General features: G+C 47.1%; 1 protein-coding gene across 1 annotated transcript; it reads left to right on the top strand.

Annotated features, from left to right (window-relative positions):
* The first annotated feature begins 4,941 nt into the window (after positions 1-4,941).
* LOC120305035 (zinc finger protein 271-like) lies at positions 4,942-19,213 on the top strand. The gene is made up of 4 exons (XM_039336343.1): positions 4,942-5,096; positions 7,506-9,490; positions 12,063-12,236; positions 17,245-19,213. The coding sequence occupies exons 2-4, from the start codon at positions 8,102-8,104 to the stop codon at positions 19,126-19,128; spliced, it is 3,447 nt and encodes a 1,148-aa protein (XP_039192277.1). The 5' UTR covers positions 4,942-5,096; positions 7,506-8,101; the 3' UTR covers positions 19,129-19,213.
* The last annotated feature ends 3,238 nt before the right edge of the window (positions 19,214-22,451 follow it).

The following is a 22,451-nucleotide window of genomic DNA, read 5'->3' as shown; positions in this document are numbered from 1 at the left end:
GTCGGGGTTCCCATCAAAGGTGACCGGGATAGGAGGAACCCCCCATGGATAGCCTGGCCCCCACGGCCCCTGGGGGTGGCCTGGCCCAAGGTTCGGATACCCGGCCGTGAAGCCCTGCTGCTCCACACCCCCTGGCCTCGCTGAACCTTTTGCCCCGTCCCGGGGCCCGTCCGGCTGAGCTGAGTGCGCCTGGCCCGGTAGCCTGCTTGAAGGGAGACCCAGAGTTCCCAACCCACCCGTGGGAGTAGGCAGCCGCAGCCGCGGACTACTCAGGCGGAACCTAGATGAGGGGGTGCGGCCCGCAGCATCCCCTTCCGATCGCCACACATCGGCGGCGCCCCTGTAGCTTGCTTCGCCAAACCGATGGCGCAATATATCCATGGTCTCTTGGCCCGGGGCCGTGGAGTAGCTCCAGTCTTCATCATCCTCCATGGTGGCGCGTCTCTCCCTCCACCCCGAAAGACTGGGCTTCGGCTTCGGCGTTATTAACTGTTCGGTTTGCAATCCCGTTACTGCCGGGCTTTGCCACCACTCCTCCTGTGGCTTAGCGGCCCCTACCTCCCCCACGTCGAGTCCTGGGACCGCAGACAGTAGCAGTTTGGGCCGCACCGCTGGCTGGGCTGGCGCCGCCTCCGCCGCCGGGACCGCGTCCGCAGCCCCGTCGGTCGCCACCTCTCCCTCGGCCAGGGCGGGGCCCTGCGTTCCCTCTGCACGTGGGAGCAGGAGGCTGGGGAAACGTTAGAAGAGTGTGGAGTGCTGACTTTTTGTCAGAATATCCGATGTCGTCCGTAGCGCGAAGGCAAAGAAGACCGGCACACACTGACACCCAACAAGCACTTTATTATGCAGGTGAGACAACGTCAGCACTGGTGTTAGTTACCTCCCACCGCCATATATTGGCGTGCTCCACCCTTTGGGTCCGCCCCCGGTTCCAAACCACCATCCGCTTCAAATGAATAAATGCTCCACCCTTTCCCTGTGCTTTCTCTTTCCCCGACGGAACTCCGCCCCCACCCCCCGTTGTCCGTGCGCCCGAACTGCGCGTCAGTTGCCCGCCGCCAATCTTACCCTGCCTACTGTCCCGGGTGCGAAAGGATAACCCCCCACCCCCCTTTGCTGGGTCCGGCCGCCGGAGTGCAGTCCTTTCGGCCCCAGATGGCCCGTCCATCGCCCTCCCTTCCGTAAAGCGCAGCTGGCATTCATGGTCCTCCGACCCCGTCGGTGACTGGCTTCCCTTAGGCTTCGCTGGCGTCTGTGGCGCAGCCCGCGGAGATGTCTGCTCAGTTGACGTTCGGCTGGTGCAGTCATGGGGCGTGGCGGGGCAATGTTCAGCTGTTTCCCGGGTTGGTAGGTCGTTATCCGTGCTCCCCCGTCCCCGTTCGTATGGCAAGCCTTTAGGGGCTTGACACAATCTATGCAAAGCTCCTCCCCCAGCCATGGCCTCCCCAAGCAGGAGCCGTCAGTCCAGGAGGACCCCCAGGTTGTGCAACAGCTGAGTCACCCAGATCTTTTTCTCCTGCACAGCCCTTTCTTTGGGTGGCAAAGTCAGAGCTGCAAGCAGAGGGTGAGTCGAAGTTCCAGGCCGCCAACCTTTCATTGTCCTCTTCAGACGCACTTACAAAACATCTTAATCTGCTGAGATGCCTTGAAATCCTCTGCCAGGAAAACCTCTCATGATTTTCTTCTGCATAGTAAACTGCTGTTGAAAGTGGGAAGTCAGCCCCCCCAGAGAAGGAAATATTAGAAGTCAGAAAAATACATTTTCTGAAAGGATCTTAAAGAGGTAGAAAAGCATGTCCAGTTTTCTTAATAGTCCCAAGTCTCCCTCCCCCAGGCATAAACAAGCTCTGTAGAAATACAGATGTAAATAATCCAGGAAGGTTATAGTCCTCTAGCTAGAAGCTTAGGAAGACAAAGACACCCAAAATATACATACCCCACCCAAACTCTAAGACAGGACATAATAGGATTAACCCACAGATACCAAAAGGCACATTCGGACTCAGGTCAAAGTTCATGCCACAAGAACAACTCCAAACAAAAGGCTCCAGAGGGTATAAAAATCCACTCCCTATATGTGCTTGCTCTTTTTTCTTCCAGAGCCAACATTTTATCTAACTCTCATCTTCAATAAACTGCAACCTTCTTTCTAAAGCAGTCGCCATGTTGTTTATTCCCAGCTTGGACTGAACCATGATGAAGACTTTTCTTTCAACAAAAGTAAAAAAGCAGCCTAGGATGCCAACAGTCCAGAAAGAGGGAAATTTCCAGCCCTCTCCGCAGCTTGGGAAAGAAATATGGGTAGTTCTTGGGTTGTAATAGTAATTGGCACCCAGGTTTTCATTGCTATGCAATGGGGTTATAAAAAGTGACATCAGGTGACCACATTGCTTAGTGAGGACAATCTTGGCAGTTCCAGTTATTATTGCCACTCTAAGATCCATGGGTCATTAAGTGAGGACCTCATGTAATTGTGATGTGGGAAGAAGTAGGAGTGCCAGGCAAGCAAGCTAGCAGGTGAAAGCTATGGACAGGTGGTGGTCTCCAGGCCTCCACCTTTCAGGGGCTGGGAGAGGAACTGGCCTAAAGACCCCCAGCAGACTTTCTGTCTAAGATTTCCACTCATTTATCTCCTATAAACTTCAATGTCTCTTTTATCTTTCTTCTCTATCTCCTCCAGCAATACCCTAAGATGTGAGCATACTGCACAGATATGAGCAACGTGGAAGGGAAATGTTTGCCTAGCCCTAGATCAGTGGTTCTCAACCTTTTTAATGCCGTGACCCCCCCAACCAGTCGTAAGTCAAGGACTACCCAACTGGTTGTAAGTCGAGGACTACCCAACTGGTCGTAAGTCGAGGACTTTCCCTGCCTGGGAGTGCCACGCATACGTGGTGCCGCCCCCTGCGCCGGCCGTGGCGTAGCTGGCAAGCGGCAGAGACCAGCTGGCCCAGCCCAAGGGAGGTAAAGCACCCGCCTGGCCCCACGCGTGCCAGCAACCCTCCCTGCACCTGCCGGCCTCCCACCTCCCACCCCTGGCCCTCTTTTACTTACATTTTTAGTAGTTGCTCGGCAGGGAGGGGTGGAAACTTCCAGACAGCTCTCCTTCGCTGCAGACAACTTGCAGCACCGTTCGCAGAATGGGACTTTTGGCAGGCTCAGCAGGGCAGAGACAGCCTGAACAATTCCTATTGGCTTTTGAATTGCCTCACATTTAACAGACTTAAAATCAGCCCTGGCCTGCAGGAGTGAGCCTAGTCCCCTTGGATCCCCTGAAATGCTGGTGCTTCCATGTCCTAAATTCTTGAGAGCCACAAGAAATCAGTTATAAATTTTGGGGATGTAGAGAAGTTTTGAGGGCAACTGAGCGCCAACTACTAAAGCACAGAAATCTTTAGATCAGCTTTCTTCAAACTAACAATCTCCAAATGTTTTGCCCAAGCTGCCTGGGAATGTTCAATGCTGGAATCAAACTTCTCTGGAAATTTGGAAAGAATTTCAGCCTTTAGTGCAGTGGTTCTCAACCTTTTTAATGCCGCGACCCCCCCCAACCGGTCGTAAGTCGAGGACTACTCAACCGGTCGTAAGTCGAGGACTACTCAACTGGTGCAGCACCGTTTGCAGAATGGGACTTTTGGCGGGCTCAGCAGGGCAGAGACAGCTGGACAATTCCTATTGGCTTTTGAAAGCCAATAGAATTAGACTCTATTCAAGAGAGTCTATTCTATTGGCTTTCAAAAGCCAATAGAATAAAAGGGAGTAGCACATCTAAGGAAAAGGGGGAAAAAAATGGCGGACTGCGTTGTTTGGCGACCCCCGTGAACTGGTCGTTCAACCCCAAATAGGGTCCCGACCCACAGGTTGAGAACCGCTGATTTAGTGAGATGTAGGTTCTGCAAAAATGCAGATGGAAAAATAGTATCTCCTATCTAGATGTGTTTGGAAGCAACCTTGGTGGGCACTTCAAGGTTTTGTCCTGTATTTCATTCCAGGTACTCCTCACTTACAACCACAACTGGGCCCAAAGTTGCTACGTGAAACGTTTGTTAAGTGAGTTTGCCCCATTTTACGACCTTGTCGCAGTTCTTGAGCGAATCACAGTAGTTGTTAAATTAATCAAACTGTGATTAAGTCAATCTGGCTTCCCCGTTGACTTTGCTTGTCAGAAGTTCATGACCCCAGAACAATGCAACCATCATAAATATGAATCACTTGCCAAGTGGCTGAATTTTGATTCCGTGACCACAGGGATGCTGCAATAGTCCTAAGTGTGAAAACTGGTCATTATTCACTTTTTTCACTGCGCTTGTAACTTCAAACAGTCACTTAACAAACTGTTGTAAGTTGGGGACTACCTGTATTCTATTAATGGCATGAACCTAGCAATTTTTTAAGGTTGCATGTACAAAGAAGACCTTGGTCGACTTTTATGATGCAGCAGCTGGCTAATCTTGGGAAGCTAAGTGGGGTCAGGCTTCACCCTTAGAGCTTCCCTCAGTTGCAGAGGTAGTTTGGGGGGGGTTATCCTGCACCCCAAGACAAAGAACTGGCTGGAAGAGTCTCCACTGATCCCCAAGGGAGGTGAGCTTTCTTGTTGCTTGATGTCACATTCTGCTCCCCCCACGGATGCTTTCCCTCGGTTTAGTGCCTGCAAGTGAAGCTCCTGGCTCAGTTGCAGTGACGATGAGGGCGTCCCTGCGAGACCACAAAGGGCAGACGAGGGCTAGATCGTCCTGGAGAAAAGTGATGGACGTGGTGGCTAAGAACGGAAAACGGCTCTTCATTAAAACATCTTAGAAACGCCGGAGAAAGAACGAGCGTATTTTCAGGCTCACGTCACTAGGTGGCGCTCTAACACAACAACAGCGCCTGGAAACCGTCAACATAATCAGCATCGCTGCTGGCTGAGTTGCGACATCCAACCGGAGGGAGAGCAGCTAACGTCAAACGGAGTGAAAACCATCGAGTATTGCTAGAAAGGACGTCGAGGAGAGGACAAGGCCTGAGGGACGTCGTCTTTCGAGTCATCCACGGGAGGGTGGAGAGATGTAGAGCGGCTCTCGTGCTCTTCCCAGGGACAAAGCAGTAGCTGGAAGGTGAGTGGGGGGCGTGTCGGAGGAAAGGGGGAGCAAGTAGTTTTGCCTGGTTTCCTCCACGGTGTAAAAGCAGAGCAAGCAACAAGGCTGAAAATATCGGCTGCTGCTGCTGCTGCTGCTGCTGCTGCTGCTGCTGCTGCTGCTGCTTGTTCCTTCTGTTTCCAAATGTTTTTGCACTTATGCTGCATGACTAAAACTTCTGCCTGTGATTTTCTGCTGGGAGATGACACGATAGCAGTATTCCAGTGTTCCAATATTTGAGAGGCTGCCACAAAGCATCAGAAGGCAACATAAGGAACGATGGGTGGAAAGGAATCAAGGAGAGAAGCAACCTGGAACTAAAGAGAAATTTCCTAACAGTGAGAACAATTTAACCGGTGGAACAGTTTCCCTCTAGAAGTTGTGGGTGCTTCATCCCTGGAGGTTTTTAAGAAGAGACTGGCAGCCACTTGTCTGAAATGATACGGGGTCTCCTGCTTGAGCAGGGGGGTGGGCTACAATTCCTACAAGGTCTATTCTGATTGATATATGTTATGTGCTCCTGGCTACTTTCCTTCATGACCAGAGGCAAGCTCGCCTGACCAATAACCAGCTAAGACACAGTGAACACTTTTTGTTTTGTTTATTGCAATAAGTGGAAGAGAAGCTTTCAAAGCTTGGTTCTCTTCAAAGTTTTAACCCAAAATATTCCCTTCTTTTATGCAGTCCCCCTGTCCCCGGCTGTAACAGTTCCAGATCCGAAGTGGTTTCATGTAGCCCACGAAGCCATCCTGGAAACAGTGAGGAAATGGGCCCCACTGCCTTGGCCCTGGCCCAGGCCAGCTGGGAGCCAATGTACAATTTTGTGTTGGCCATTTTGGCACTTGCCCCGGTCCCACCCCCTTCTGCCAGAGACCCTCAGATCTGTCCCACTCCTGCCCAGACCCCCACAGGCACCCTTGACCCAAATGATGTAGAACTGGCCATGCCCGCCCAGCAGGCCACACCCACTCTGGCCACGCCCACCCAGCAGGCCACCCCCCCCCAGGGCAACCCCAATGCTGATGCGGCCCTCAGTGAAATTGAGTTTGATACTCCTGTGATAACATATTAAATCATATTCACATATACAATAATAATAAGAAAAATTAGACTTTTAAATGTTTATTTTAAACTGTAGATATTTATGTCCCCTTTTTTTTAGAACAATAATTTTTTTTCCTGTTTTTCAATTCAGTGTGCCTTTCCTGGCTAGCCGTTTCCTCTTATAGCTAATTTTTTTATAGCTTGTCTTCTTCCTTTCCCACTCTAAGACCCAGCTATTTTTGCCTATGTGTTTATCTTACTTCCATTGTATTATCTTTTCCTTTTCCCCACCAATTGTACTTATTTTCTATTCAATTAGTTTCCATTGTATTGTAGGTTTAACTGACTCTGAAGATTTATCATATTGATACGTATTTATCAATATACATACACATATGGACACAGAAATATGTAAATTGTTAGGTGTCTATTTCTGTGGGCGAATATGTGTGAATTTTATAAACAAATCAATATTTTAACTTGAATCTTGATGGTCTTCTATATGCCAAGTCAATCATAAATAATGTTTATGTCATGGTTCCGGTAGATGAAACCCATCAAAAGGACTTTGAGGCAAAATTCTTCCTTAATGTACATTTATTCGGGATACAAAGTATCGGCCCTACATAGTTGAACCCAAAAACTAAATTCCCTTCCCTCAGATACAAAGTAACAAAGTACAACTTCCACCCCCAATTAACTGTCATAAATCACATTACCCAATTAGCTTAAAGCACTGCTTTCTCTTCAGCTCCACAGCCGGACAACTTGTCCTTGGATTCCCACAGCAGTGTTATTATTATGGCTAGCTGAGCTTACATTCCAATTCCCCCCTCTCTGCTGCCCCTAATTTCTAAAGTAAGAAAAAGCCTGTTAGTAATAGTAGTAAAGTTGGAAGGGACCTTGGAGGTCATCTAGTCCAATCCCCTGCTCAGGCAGGAAACCCTACACCATTTCGGACAAATGGCTGTCCTGTCTCTTCTTAAAAACTTCCAGTGTTGGAGCATTTACTGCTTCTGGAGGCAGGCTGTTCCGCTGATTAATTGTTCTCACTGTCAGGAAGTTTCTCCTTAGTTCTAGGTTGCTTCTCTCCTAGATTAGTTTCCACCCGTTGCTTCTTGTCCTGCCTTCAGGCGTTTTGGAGAATAGGTTAAAGGAATAGAGAAAATGGCTGCATTTTCATCAGTCAGAGCGGAAACATCCAATGTTAGCAGCGTTGACAGAGGTTAAACTAGAATTTTGATGTTTTCATGGTAATATATATTGCTTTTTTGCTGCTTTCACATGTCCTGCACCCATTTGTTGAACAATAATGAAAATAACCCATTAATATGAATCTTACAGATAGAGAGGATGCCAAGAAGAGCACTCTGCACAACAGAGAATGAGAAGCAGCATTAAAATGCAAGACAAACCATCACCCAAAACCTTTTCTACTTCTTGCACGAAGATTGAAAACTCTCCTCCTTTCTCATCAGAGAAAAGGGAGCAAATAACAAGAACAAAGTTTTGAGATGGAAAAAATAGAGCATGTGCAACTCAACAAAACATTACACGAGACGTCAAGGGAGATAATATCCAAATAAAGAAAAAGGGGAAATAACTGGAAGTCATTGGGGTAGCCAAAATGGGCAGGCATCAATTAAAGCCTTTCAGGAAGGTAAGAGTGAGTTGACTCAAAGAACCTCCAAGAAAGAGATCAGAACATTTTTGTCCTCCTCAAGAATCCAAGAATAGTAGTGATGGAAAAACCCCTTAATGTGGGAAAAATAGAAGTTGCAGATCACAGCTGATTATGCATGAGACGATCCACCCAGTGAAAAGCGATACAAATGTTTGCAGTTTGAAGCTTTACTCAGAATAGCTCCCTTACGACTCATGGAAGGACCCATACAGGAGACAAGCTCTACCAGACGACCGAATGTGACAAAAGATTTAGCATGAACACTAATATGGTAAGACACAAGAGGACTCATGCAGAAGAGAAACCATATGAGTGCCCAGATTGTGGGAAAGGTTTCAGTTGGAATTCCCTCCTGGTGCAACATCGGAGGACTCACACGGGAGAGAAACCATATGAGTGTCCTGATTGTGGGAAAGATTTTTCTTGGAAATCCATCCTGGTGAACCATCAAAGGACTCACACAGGAGAGAAACCATATAAATGTCATGATTGTGGAGAACATTTTAGTCAGAATTCCTACCTGGTGAAACACCAGAGGACTCATATGGGAGAGAAACCGTGTGAGTGTTCGGATTGTGGGAAAGTTTTCAGTTGCAATTCTGACCTGGTGAAACATCGAAGGACTCACACGGGAGAGAAATCCCATGAGTGTCCTGATTGTGGGAAAGGTTTCAGTCGCAATTCAAACCTGGTGATACATCAGAGGACTCACACAGGAGAAAAACCATATGAGTGTTCAGATTGTGGGAAAGGTTTCGGTCACAAATCCCACCTGGTGAAACATCTGATGACTCACACAGGAGAGAAACCATATGAGTGTCTGTATTGTGGGAAAAGTTTCATTCAGAATTCAAACTTGGTGATACACCAGAGGGCTCACACAGGAGAAAGACCATATGAGTGTTCAGATTGTGGGAAAGGTTTTGGTTACAAATCCCACTTGGTGAAACATCTGACGACTCACATAGGAAAGAAACCATATGAGTGTTCAGATTGTGGGAAAGGTTTCACTTTCAATTCTGACCTGGTGGTACACCAGAGGATTCACACGGGAGAGAAACCATATAAGTGTCCAGATTGTGGGAAAAGTTTCAGACTTAATTACAAGTTGGTGATACACCAGAGGATTCACACGAGGGAGAAACCATATGAGTGTCCAGATTGTGGGAAAAGTTTCACCCAGAATTACGACCTGGTAATACACAAGAGGATTCACACAGGAGAAAAATCATATGAGTGCTCAGATTGTGGGAAAAGATTCATCCGCAATTCGTACCTGATAATACATAGGAGGACTCACACAGGAGAAAAACCGTATGAGTGTCCAGATTGTGGGAAAAAATTCATCCGGAATTCCTATCTGGTAATACATAGGAGAACTCACACAGGAGAAAAACCATATGAGTGTCCAGATTGTGGGAAAAGATTCATCCGGAATTCCGACCTGGTAATACATAGGAGAACTCACACAGGAGAAAAACCATATGAGTGTTCAGATTGTGGGAAAAGATTCATCCGGAATGCTGACCTGGTAATACATAGGAGGATTCACACGGGAGAAAAACCATATGAGTGCCCAGATTGTGGGAGAGATTTCAGTAGTAAGTATAAGCTTATAAATCATGTAAAGTTACACATAGCAGAGTAACCATTCAAATGCCCAGATTATGGACAGTGTTTTGCAGTAAATTCCTCTCTTATTATAGAAGAAATTCCACATGAGGAAAAATTTGATCTTGAATTTTGTTTCTTGTCTCTTACTGGAAGCCTAGCTGAGAAATTATTAATTCCTTGCATGATTCTTTTTAGTCAAGCATGTTTTATTAAACATGAGGGAAGAAATCTCAGCTTGCTTCGTCTGGGCCAGTGCAGTCGTTCCCTTTCACAGAGCCATGGTGAACTGTTGTTTTGGGCCAGAGAAAGCGAGCTTAGATCTGTATTAGGTATCTTTGCCACCTTATGTTATTTCTACATATAATAAGCATGGGGTATGTATCTTTATTTGTTAAGAAAATGTATATGGCATCCCACCTAATGGTGACTCCACAGAATTTACAGCAATAAAGCCTGAATACAGACAGCAATAAAGCCCATATATTGCAAATGGCAAAATGAAAAGCCTCCACGGTTAACATGCACTGGCTCTACAATACATGGCACCTCTAGCAAGGTTGATGGCAATTTGATGGTCTGGGAGTCCCAACAAGGTGATTCATTTGTTCAACGTAGAAGTTAACCAGGCCTCCTGACCTTCTAACTATCCATTGGGAGCCCCATGTTAATACAATATATCTTATGTGCGGCCAGAATTTGAAAACGTTTAATGTGGCAGAGTACTTGAGTAAAATGGTTTGGCTGAGATCAGCATATGTGGGACTGATTGGGGTAGATTTTAGGGGTGATACTGAGATATAATTCTATCTTATTTCACTTATCAATGTATCATATTGTTGTATTTTACTCCAATTTCATTTTAATTTATTTTTATAGGGTTTTATTAATAATTGATGTTTGGAATTCTGTATTCCGATATGGCCTATGGACTAATCAATAAACTAAACTAACTATTAAAACCAAATGCATATAAACAAAAACCTGGTTTCAATTCAGGCTTCTGACGTGCAGGCGCCTCTTCTTATCCCAGTGCTTAGGGGGAAAACTGGATCTACCTTGCTTTATGGAAGATATGGAGGATAAAGGCCTTCCACACTTCAGGGGAAGAGTGTTTCATTGGGCAGGGTCTGCAACAGAAAAGGCTCACTTCCTAGCTCCTATCAGATGGCAATATTTAAGGGAAGGGGCTAGGAGTGCGAACACCCTGTTTGACCTTGTACAACAGATAGATGCAAAAATAATAAAGGTGGGACAATAATGACAGGTGCCCTATTGTGTCAGTGGTTACAATGCAGCATTGCCCGTTGACTCTGCCCACAGCCTGAAGTTTGATCCTGATGGAGGTCAAGGTTGACACTATCTCTCCGAGATGAGTAAAATAGGACCCAGTTTGTTGGGTGCAATATGCTGACTCTGGAAATTGAGAGTGCTATCAAGCACTGTGGGGTGGTATATATGTCTAAGAGCTATTGCTATGATAAATAGCTTTAAAGGTGATGACCAGCATCTTGAATTGCATCTTAAAAAAACAAATCCAGGGCAACATGCACCACAAAGATTTACATGAGCAACCTAGGGCCCCCGATTACCGTGTGCGCTGCAGCGTTCTGAACCAGTTAAACTTTCTGGGTGGTCCAGTGCAGTGATCCAAACGGGTGACCGAGGCACAAGTGACCCATGTGCAAGGCCTCTCTTTCCAGGAAAGGGCAGGATTGGTGCAATCTATGCAAAGTCCCTCCCCCAGCATGGCCTCCTGAAGCAGGAACTGTCAGTCCAGGAGGACCCCCAGGTTGTGCACCAGCCGAGTCGCCCAGATCTTTTTCTCCTGCACAACAAAGTGGTTTGCTCCCAGTGCTTCTTATAACAGTGCCACACCCAAAACCCCACCCTCCACCCAGAAACCACCATCCGCCCGGCTGCCTTTAAAAGTCCATTTGTCTGGCCCCAGTCCTCTTCCTGCTGAACCCCGCCTCTCTGTCCAGCCTTCTGACTGATCAAGATAGAGCCGTCTGCTGCTGCATCGTGTTCCGGTTCCTTCAGCAATGGTGAGTCTGTTTGTGCCTTGCAGCTCTCCGTGGAGAGCGGTCCCTGCGGTAGTTTCCCAACTGACTCACTCCTCTTGCCGTCCCGCCAGCTCTCGACGCCCAGCTGATTGGCGGGGCGTCTGGGCTTGACTTCCACAGCTACCAGCTGAAAGGCGGGGCAACGAGTCTTGGGTTGCTCGGCTGCGCTTCAATCTGGGTTAGCTTGGGGTTGCCAGACGTTGCGCGGCCGTGTTCGGGGGCATCCCGCCGGCTCCCGACGCCCAGCTGGTCGGCAGAGCTTCCGGGCCTGGTTCCCACTGCGGCCGGCTGAAAAGCGAGGTGTTGGGGCAGAGATGCAGCTTGGAACAGCGGTGGTGTGTCGTCTTCTAACTTCCCCCCACCAGCAAATGGCAAGCCCCGTAGAGCTTGATACTGGTGCCTGGCTGCGGCCCCTTATCAAGGAGGGCATTTATTTGGAGAGGTCCTGAATCCTTATTTGATTGAAAATAAGGATAAGCGGAAGGTCATGACACATCTCAACAGGCGGACTGACAGGCGCGCTTACCCGTACACCCGCAGGCAGCCCTTTCAGCCAGGAACAGGCTCTGGAGTCTCACAGCCTCCCCGTCCCTTCACGGCCACACAGGATCGTCAGTCCGACAGACCTGGTTTCAGATCCAGAGGGTAGAAGCGGAACAGGCAGGGGCCCCGGACTTTGACCTTCCGCTGGGGCCTTCGACTTCTACTCAGGGGGTATGGGCTGGGAATTGGGAAGGCTGCTCTGAGCAATTCTGCCCTCTAGTGAGATTTAGGCCCTGCAAGAATGCAGGTGGAAAAATAATATATGCTATCCAGTTGTGTTTCAAAGCAATGTGGGTGGGCACTTCAAGGTTATATTCTGTATTTCATTCCAGGTAGTCCTTGACTTACGATCAAAATTGAGCTCAAAATTTCTCTTGCTAAGTGAAGCATTTGTTAAGTGAGTTTGCCCCATTTTACGACCTTTCCTTGTCGCAGTTCTTGAGCGAATCACAGTAGTTGTTAAATTAATCAAATTGTGATTAAGTCAATCTGGCTTCTACATTGACTTTGCTTGTCATAACAATTGTCATGGATGAAAGCTATTCATGTGCTCGGTGGGAGTTGAATACGACTTGATGGCACATAAGGAACCAAGGAATCAATGAAAATATCCTGCAAACGCTATGAACTTTTATGATGCAGCACTTGGCTAATCTTGTCAAGTTAGGTAGGGTTAATCTTCATTGTTAGAGCTTCCCTCACTTTCAAAGGTAGTTTTGATGAAGAACTGGCTGGAAGACTCCACTGATCCCCAAGAGAGGTGTGCTTTCTTCTTGCCTAATGGCACTGTGTTCCCCCCACGGATGCTTTCCCTCGGTTTAGTGAAGTGAAGCTCCTAGCTCAGTTGCAGTGACGATGAGGGCGGGGCGTCCCTGCGAGACCCCAAAGGGCAGACGAGGGCTAGATCGTCCTGGAGAAAAGTGACGGACGTGGTGGCTAAGAATGGAAAACGGCTCTTCATTAAAACATCTTAGAAATGCCGGAGAAAGAACGAGCGTATTTTCAGGCTCACGTCACTAGGTGGCGCTCTAACACAACAACAGCGCCTGGAAACCGTCAACATAATCAGCATCGCTGCTGGCTGAGTTGCGACATCCAACCGGAGGGAGAGGAGCTAAGGTGAAATGAAAACCATCGAGTATTGCTAGAAAGGACGTCGAGGAGAGGACAAAGGCTGAGGAATTTTCTCTTCCGAGTCATCCATGGGAGGATGGAGAGATGTAGAGCGGCTGTCCTGCTCTTCCCAGGGACGAAGCAGCAGCTGGAAGGTGAGTGGAGGGCAGGTCGGAGGAGACGGGGAGCAAGTAGATTTGCCTGGTTTCCTCCTCGGTGTAAAAGCAGAGCAAGCAACAAGGCTGAAACATCAGCTGCTGCTGCTGTTGCATGTTCCTTCTGTTTCCAAATGTTTTTGCACTTATGCTGCATGACTAAAACTTCTGCCTGTGATTTTCTGCTGGGAGATGGGAGATGACGCGATAGCAATATTCCAACGTTCCAATATTTGAGAGGTTTCCCCAAAGAAGAGGGAGTCAACTTGTTTTCCAAAGCAGCAGAAGGCGACATAAGGAACGATGGGTGGAAAGAAATCAAGGAGAGAAGCAACCTGGAACTAAAGAGAAATTTCCTAACAGTGAGAACAATTTAACTGGTGGAACAGTTTCCCTCTAGAAGTTGTGGGTGCTTCATCCCTGGAGGTTTTTAAGAAGAGACTGGCAGCCAGTTGTCTGAAATGATACGGGGTCTCCTGCTGGAGCAGGGGCTTGGGCTAGAATTCCTACAAGGTCCTTTCCAGCTCTGTTCTGATTGATATACGTAGACATATGGACGCAGAAATATATGTAAATTCTTAGGTGTCTATTTCTGTGGGCGTATATGTGTGAATTTTATAAACAAATCAATATTTTAACTTGAATTTTGCTGGTGTTCTATATGCCAAGTCAACCATAAATAATGTTAATGTCATGGTTCTGATAGATCAGGGGTCTGCAACCTTAAACACTCAAAGAGCCACTTGGACCTGTTTCCCAGAGAAAAGAAAACACTGGGAGCTGCAAAATTCTGGGAGTGCGCATGAGAGGAGGGGAGCTTGATTGAAGAGTTTAATTAAAAAGAAATAGAGGCTGCTGTGCATGAGTTCTCTCTCTCTTTCCTCTCCCACTCTTTCTCTTTCCTCTCCCTCTTTCTCTCTTTCCTCTCTTTCTCTCTTTCCTCTCCCTCTCTCTTTCCTCTCCCTCTCTCTCCCTCTCTTTCCTCTCCCTCTTTTTTCTCTTTCCTCTCTCTCTTTCCTCTCTCTTTCTCTTTCCTCTCTCCCTCTCTTTTCTTTCTTTTTTATCTTTCCTCTCTCTCTCTCTCTTTCCTCTTTCTTTTTCCTCTTTTTCTTTCTTCTCCCTCTTTCCTCTCTCTCTTTCTCTCTCTTTCCTCTCCCTCTCTCTTTCCTCTCTCCCTCTCCTTCTCTCTCTCTCTTTCCTCTCCCTCTCTCTCTTTCTCTCTCTCTTTCTCTCTCTCTTTCTCTCTCTCTTTCTCTCTCTCTCTCTTTTTCATTCTCTCTCCCTCTCTTTCTGTCCATTCATTCATTAATCTGGTCCGAGCAGCCACATGCGCCCCCACACACAGGTTTTTCTATCTTGGTCTCATGGGGATCGAGAAGAGGAGAAACTGGCCCGAATGGAATGGGACAAATGAACACGGCTGCCTTAAGAGCCTGCTGCATCTCAGGCACCCCACCACAGCTGACACACCGTGGACATTCTTATTCAGCTGGTTCTCCACTGGTGCGTCTCTCCTGCCCTCTTCCCCCACTCAGTGTGTTTGTGTGAGTGTGAGAGAGAGTGAGAGACAGAGAGAGGCACTTGTGCTTCCCTTCTCTCCCTCTCTCTTCCTCCCTCCCTCCTGCAGTCCCACCCTTAAGTCGCGCTTGGAACCGTTTTGGTTCCTGAGCAGCAGCAGTGCCTGGCGTTCCCCCCCAGTGAGTTTTCATGCCAGGCTTTTGGTCATGATTACAGCGCCATGCTTTCTGCCATAAGAAGTAGCCAGTGCAGAGGAGGAGGAGCAGGAGGAGGAGGAGGCCCCCCAGAGCTCAGCAATGGCAGAAGCGGTAATGGAGTTGAGCTACCTTGGCAAAGCAGACTTGCTGGGAACCTTACTGATGGTGGTGGCGGCGGCAAAGCTTTCCTCCACGCCATTCCCCTCTCAGACCCTTTGTGCCAAGCCAAGCGTCTACCCATCAAAGTCTTGAAAATGCTCATGGCATGGACCGGACACATTTTGCACCCCGAATAAAAGGGGAATGTACTTTGGGGGGGGGGATTGAATCCTTTGTAGAGCGCTTGCTTCAGTTCAACAACTCTCTCTTTCCCCACCCTACCCCACCTTGGCTCCTGACCCTGTCCAGCCTTTGAGCAATTGCATTTGCCGGGCAGTGCGATGCTGGGGGCAGTTTGAGCAATGAAAGCTCTTGAGGTACCGCCAGGACTGTCTTCCCACCGGCTCTAAATCTTGGTGAAGGGAAGAAGCTTTCCATTTTGCAAACCTTCCTTTGCTTTGCACCGGCACTCTCCATTCTAAATGGGGTGCTCAGTTGCTCCAGTGGAATTTGCATCTTTAATTGGCAGGGCTCATTCCTGCCCCCTCCGCCTCAAACTTGACCCCCTGCTTGTTGATTTATGGAAGCAAATTTACCATCCAAGAGATGGTAATCTGAAACTGAGCATCTTTGTGTGTGTGTGTATGTGTGTGAGAGAGAGAGACAGAGAGACAGAGAGGCACTTGCACTTCTCTCTCTCTCTCTCTCTCTCTCTCTCTCTCTCTCTCTCTCTCTCTCTCCGATCTTCTGCTCACCTGGACATTCTTATTGGGCTGGCTTTAAATTGGCACTCCTCTCCTGCCCTTGCTGTGTCTCCCTCTTCCTTCCCGGCAACCGGGACTTTGCGCGCCTTCCCAGCCAGCAGGGCCAACAGTAGCACCGAATGAGGATCGCAGGGGCTGCACTCCCTTGGAGCCGTGGCTTGCGAGAGGGCTGGCTCACTCAGCAAAGGCTCCAGTGGAATGCTCCCAGGAGGGATCCTGGGGCTGCTCCGTGCAGCTCCCCGGCCATGTGTGCCTTGGACAAGGCCAGCCCAGGAAAGGGACTTCCTGGTCGTATTTCTCCCAGGGGGCGGGGTACCTGGGCGCCGGCTGGCCAGGTGAGCAGAAGATTAGAGAGAGAGAGAGAGAGAGAGAGAGAGAGAGAGAGAGAGAGATTGAAGCGAAGCGCAAGTGCCTGTCTCTGTCTCCAAATGGCGGAGGAGGACTGGAGCCTGGAGCCGCAGGAGAAGGCTGAAAGTGCCGCATGCGGCTTCAGAGCTGCGGATTGTCAACCTGTGCGATAGATGAAACCCATCAAAAGAACTTTGAGGCAAAATTCTTCCTGAAAGTACATTTATTCGGGATACAAGTATCGGCCCTACATAGTTGAACTCAAAAACTAAATTCTCTTCCCCCAAAGTAACAAAGTACAACTCCCACCCCAAATTAACTGTAAGAAAAAGCATGTTAAAGGAATAGAGAAAATGGCTACATTTTCATCAGTTGTCAGAGCGGAAATATCCTGTGTTAGCAGCATTGACAGTTAGAGGTTAAACTAGAATTTTGATGTTTTCATGGTAATATATGGGGCTTTTTTGCTGCTTTCCCACGTCTTGCGCCCATTTGTTAAACAATAATGAAACTAACCCATTAATATGAATCTTACAGATAAAGAGGATGCCAAGAAGAGCACTCTGCACAACAGAGAACGAGAAGCAGCATTAAAATGCAAGACAAACCATCACCCAAAACCTTTTCTACTTCCTGCACGAAGATTGAAAACTCTTCTCCTTTCTCATCAGAGAAAAGGAAGCAAATAACAAGAACAAAGTTTTGAGATGGAAAAAAAAGAGCATGTGCAACTCAACAAAACATTACACGAGAAGTCAAGGGAGATAATATCCAAATAAAGAAAAAGGGGAAATAACTGGAAGTCGTTGGGATAGCCAAAATGGGCAGGCATTAATTAAATCCTTTCAGGAAGGTAAGAGTGAGTTGACTCAAAGAACCTCCAAGAAAGAGATCAGAAACATTTTTGTCCTCCTCAAGAATCCAAGAATAGTAGTGATGGAAAAACCCCAGAAACTGCTTAATGTGGGAAAAATAGAGGTTGCAGATCACAGCTGATTATGCACGAGACGATCCATTCAGTGAAGCGCGATACAAATGTTTGGAGTTTGGCAAAAGCTTTACTCAGAGTAGCTCTCTTATGGTTCACGGAAGGACCCATACAGGAGAGAAGCTCTACCGGACAACCCAGTGTGACAAAAGATTTAGCATGAACACTAATATGGTAAGACATAAGAGGAGTCACGCAGAAGCGAAACCATATGAGTGCCCAGATTGTGGGAAAGGTTTCAGTTGGAATTCCCTCCTGGTGCAACATCGGAGGACTCACACAGGAGAGAAACCATATGAGTGTCCTGATTGTGGGAAAGATTTTTCTTGGAAATCTGACCTGGTGAAACATCAAAGGACTCACACAGGAGAGAAACCATATAAATGTCGTGATTGTGGAGAACATTTTAGTCAGAATTCCCAACTGGTGAAACACCAGAGGACTCACACAGGAGAGAAACCCTATGAGTGTTCAGATTGTGGGAAAGATTTCACTTGCAATTCTGACCTGGTTAAACATCAGAGAACTCATACAGGAGAGAAACCATATAGATGTCCAGATTGTGGCAAAAGTTTCAGTCAGAGTTACTACTTGGTCATACACCAGAGGAGCCACACAGGAGAGAAACCGTATGAGTGCCAAGATTGTGGGAAAGGTTTCAGTTGCAATTCTGACCTGGTGAAACATCAGCGGACTCACACAGGAGAGAAACCATATAAATGTGATTGTGGGAAATGTTTCAATCAAAAGTCCTACCTGGTGAAACACCAGAGGATTCACACGGGAGAGAAACGGTATGAGTGTTCAGATTGTCAGAAAGGTTTCTGTTCCAACTCCGACCTGGTGAAACATCAGCGAACTCACACAGGAGAGAAACCGTATAAATGTGATTGTGGTAAAAGTTTCAGTCAGAATTCCTACCTGATGAAACACCAGAGGACTTACATGGGAGAGAAATCATATAAGTGTGCAGATTGTGGGAAAATTTTCCATCGGAATTCTCGCCTGGTGGTACACCAGAGAACTCACACAGGGGAGAAACGGTATCAGTGTCTGGACTGTGGTAAAAGTTACACTCGGAATTCCAACTTGGTGATTCACGAGAAGACTCACACAGGGGAGAAATCATATCGGTGTCCTGATTGTGGAAAAACTTTCAGTCAGACTTTTACCCTTGTGCAACACCAGAACACTCACACTGGAGAAAAACCATATGAGTGCCTAGATTGTGGGGAAAAATTCAGTTGGAATTTCCATCTGATGATACACCAAAAGACTCATACAGATGAGAAACTGTATGAATGTCCAGAATGTCAGGAAAGTTTTAGTTGCAAATCTGAACTGGCGAAGCACCAGAAGATTCACAGAGAAAAGAGGCTGTATGAGTGTCCAGATTGTGGGAAAAGTTTCACTCAGAATTCCAAACTGGTGAGACACCAGAGAATTCATACGGGAGAGAAACCATATGAGTGTTTATATTGTAGAAAAAGTTTCATTCAGAATTCCAATCTGGTAATACACAAGAGGACTCACACAGGAGAAAAACCATATCAGTGTCCAGATTGTGGAGAAAGTTTCAGTCAGAATTCCTACCTGATGAAACACCAGAGAATTCACACAGGAGAAAACCCATATGAATGTGTGGTGTGTAGGAAAAGTTTCATTCGAAATTCCGACTTGGTGAAGCACCAGAGGACTCACACAGGAGAAAAACCATATGAGTGTCTCGAATGTGGGAAAAGATTCAGTCGGAATTCCAGTCTGGTGATACACTGGAGGACTCACACAGGAGAAAAACCATATGAATGTCCTGTTTGTGGGAAAGATTTCAGAAGTAGAGCTATCCTTATAAATCATGTACAGTTACACATAGGGGAGTAATTCTGTAAGTGAGAATGCTATAAAATACCGTGGGGTGGAATATTAATTCTAAGTGCTATTGCTGTAATAAAGAAATAGCTTTAAAGGTGATGACCAGCATCTTCAATTGCAGCTTAAACAAACAAATCCAGTGCAGCTCACATCACAAAGAAGTTACACGGGCATCCTAGGGGCTCCCATTACTGTGTGCACTGCTGTGTTCTAGACCAGTTGTAAGCTTCTGGGTGGCCCAGTGCAGAAATCCAAACAGGATGTGATCAAGATGTTGAGACTCTGGAAAGAGTACAGGGAAGAGTAACAAAGGTGATTAGGGGACTGGAGGCTAAAACATAAAAGGAACGGTTTCTGGAATTGGGTATGTCTGGTTTAACAAAAAGAAGGATGAGGGGGGACATGATAGCAGTGTTCCAATATCTCAGGGGCTGCCACAAAGAAGAGGGAATCAAGCTATTCTCCAAGGCGCCTGAAGGCAGGACAAGAAGCAACGGATGGAAACTAATCAAGGAGAGAAGCAACCTAGAACTAAGGAGAAACTTCCTGACAGTTAGAACAATTAACCAGTGGAACAACCTGCCTCCTGAAGCGGTGAATGCTCCAACACTGGAAGTTTTTAAGAAGAGACTGGACAGCCATCTGTCCGAAATGGTGTAGGGTTTCCTGCCTGAGCAGGTGGTTGGACTCGATGACCTCCAAGGTCCCTTCCAACTTTATTATTATTATTATTATTATTATTATTATTATTATTATTATTATTATTATTATTATTATGGATCATCGCACAGTCAGCCAGATGTTCAGACTGGATTTGGCATTTTGTCTACCTATCGAGTCCTTACCCAGGACCTGGGATAGGCAGAGGTGGATGTTTGATGGTATTACAGATATTGTCGCAGGATGGAAGCAGTTCCTAATAAGGCCGCCTTTTGCAATTGACTAATAGCGAATTTGTCAATGCCAATTGGGTTCAAGTGGTGCTCCAGTTGTTTTGGGATTGCACCCAAGGAGCCTATGACTATTGGTACTACCCTTGCTTGCTTATTATTATTATTATTATTATTATTATTATTATTATTATTATTATTATTATTATTATTATTATTATTATTATTATTAGGCATGATTGACCCATGTGCAAGACTCCCTCTTGCCAAGCATCTGACTTTTGATTACGTGACTATGGGCATATTGCAGTGGTCTTTAAGTGAAAAATGGTCATGCCACTTTTTTCAATGCCTTTGGTCACATGGGTCACTAAATGAAGTGCTGCAAACTGAGGACTACCTGTAGATAATTGCGTATCATAGGATGGATGGCCTCCCCTACCAGTTTCATGTGGATTTAAACCACATCGCTTAGTGAGGGCAATCCTGGCGTTTCCAGTCGCTATTGCCACTCCATGACCCCGTGGGTCATTAAATGAGGACCTGATGTGATTGTGATGTGAAAAGAGGTAGGAGTTCCAGGCAAGCAGGCCAGCAGGTGAGAGTTATGGGCAAGTGGGTGATCTCCAGGCCTCCTCCTTTGTGGGGCTGGGAGAGGAATTAAGAGCCAACTACTGAAGCTCCGGATCAGCTTTCTAAAAGCCACTGTAGCTCCCTCCGAATGTTTTGTCCAAACTGCCTGGGAATATTCAATGCCGGAATCAAAACTCCTCTGGAAATTGGGAAGGCTGCTCGGAGGAATTCCGCCCTCTAGTGAGATTTAGGCCCTGCAAGAATGCAGATGGAAAAATAGTATCTCTTCCCTAGATGTGTTTGGGTGGGTGCTTCAAGGTTTTGTCCCATATTTCATTTTTCTGTTAATGGGATGAAGCTGGCAAGTGTTTAAGGCTGCACGTACAAACAAGACCTTTATCAACCTTTATGATGCAGCACCTGGCTGAACGTGTGAAACTAAGTAGGGTCAGGCTTCACTCTTCCAGCTTCCCTCAGTCACAAAGGTAGTTTTGGGGCATTATCCTGCAGCCCCAATATGAACAACTAACTGGAATAGTCTCCACGGATCCCTAAGGGAGGTGCGTTTTGTTGTAGCCTGATGACACATTGTGTTCCTCCCATGGATGCTTTCCCTTGGTTTAGATCAGTGGTTCTCAATCTGTGGGTTGGGACCCCATTTGGGGTCGAACGACCATTTCACGGGGGTTGCCAAACAATGCAGTCCGCCATTTTTTTCCCCTTTTCCTTAGCTGTGCTACTCCCTTTTATTCTATTGGCTTTTGAAAGCCAATAGAATAGACTCTCTTGAATAGAGTCTAGTTTTACAGCACCAGTTGAATAATATCTGGGATAGGAAGAAATATGTAGCAGCTGAGTTGCTTCTCTTCTTTTACACCATGAAAGAAAACAGGCAGCCCTACTTGCTCTCAGCTTCTTCTCTGACTTGCCCTCAATTCACTTTCCAGCTGCTACTTTGGGTCTGGGAAGAGCATGGGAACAGGCCTCTATGCCTCCATCCTCATACTGGTGAGCCGGAAGAGCAAATTCGTCTGCCCCTCTCCTCAACATGCTTTCTAGCAATACTCGCTGGTTTTAACTCCTTTCACCTCGCCTGCTCTCCCTCCGGTTGGATGTCGAATCTCAGCTGCCGTTATTAGATTGATGGTTTTCCAGGCACTGGTGTTGTTTTAGAGCTCTACTTTGTGACATTAGGCTGAAAATATGCTCATTTTGTCTCTGGAGTTTCTAAGGTTTTTTTTTAATTAAAGTGCATTTTTCTCTCTTAGCGACCACATCCATAACTTTTCTCCAGGACTATCTAATCCTAGGCTGTCCTTTCAGGTCTCGCAGAAACGCCTTCATCGTCACTGGAACTGAGCCAGGAGCTTGCTTTGCAAGATCTAAACCAGTGGTTCTCAACCTTTTTAATGCCGCAACCCCCAACCGGTCGTAAGTCGAGGACTACCCAACTGGTTGTAAGTTGAGGACTACCCAACCGGTCGTAAGTCGAGGGACTTTCCCTGCCCAGGAGCGCCGCGCATGCGTGGTGCCACCCCCTGCGCCGGCCGAGGCGTAGCTGGCAAGGGGCAGCGACAGTGCAGGGCGCCACCGCTGGGGTCACCACCTGGCCCAGCCCAAGGAGGTAAGGCACCCGCCGGGCCCCACGCGCTCCAGCAACCCTCCCTGCGTCGTCAGCCTCCCACCTCCCACCCCTGGCCCTCTTTTACTTACATTTTTAGTAGTTGCTCAGCAGGGAGGGGTGGAAACTTCCAGACAGCTCGCCTTCGCTGCAGACAACTTTGCAAGCACCGTTTGCAGAATGGGACTTTTGGCGGGCTCAGCAGGGCAGAGACAGCCTGGACAATTCCTATTGGCTTTTGAAAGCCA

The sequence above is a fragment of the Crotalus tigris genome, unplaced genomic scaffold, assembly GCF_016545835.1.
Source record: "Crotalus tigris isolate CLP2741 ecotype Arizona unplaced genomic scaffold, ASM1654583v1 scf7180000017666.379230911805:20528666, whole genome shotgun sequence".
Classification (NCBI taxonomy): Eukaryota; Metazoa; Chordata; class Lepidosauria; order Squamata; family Viperidae; genus Crotalus; species Crotalus tigris.
Note: the sequence above shows the minus strand (reverse complement) of the source record. Positions and strands in the feature narration are given on the sequence as shown.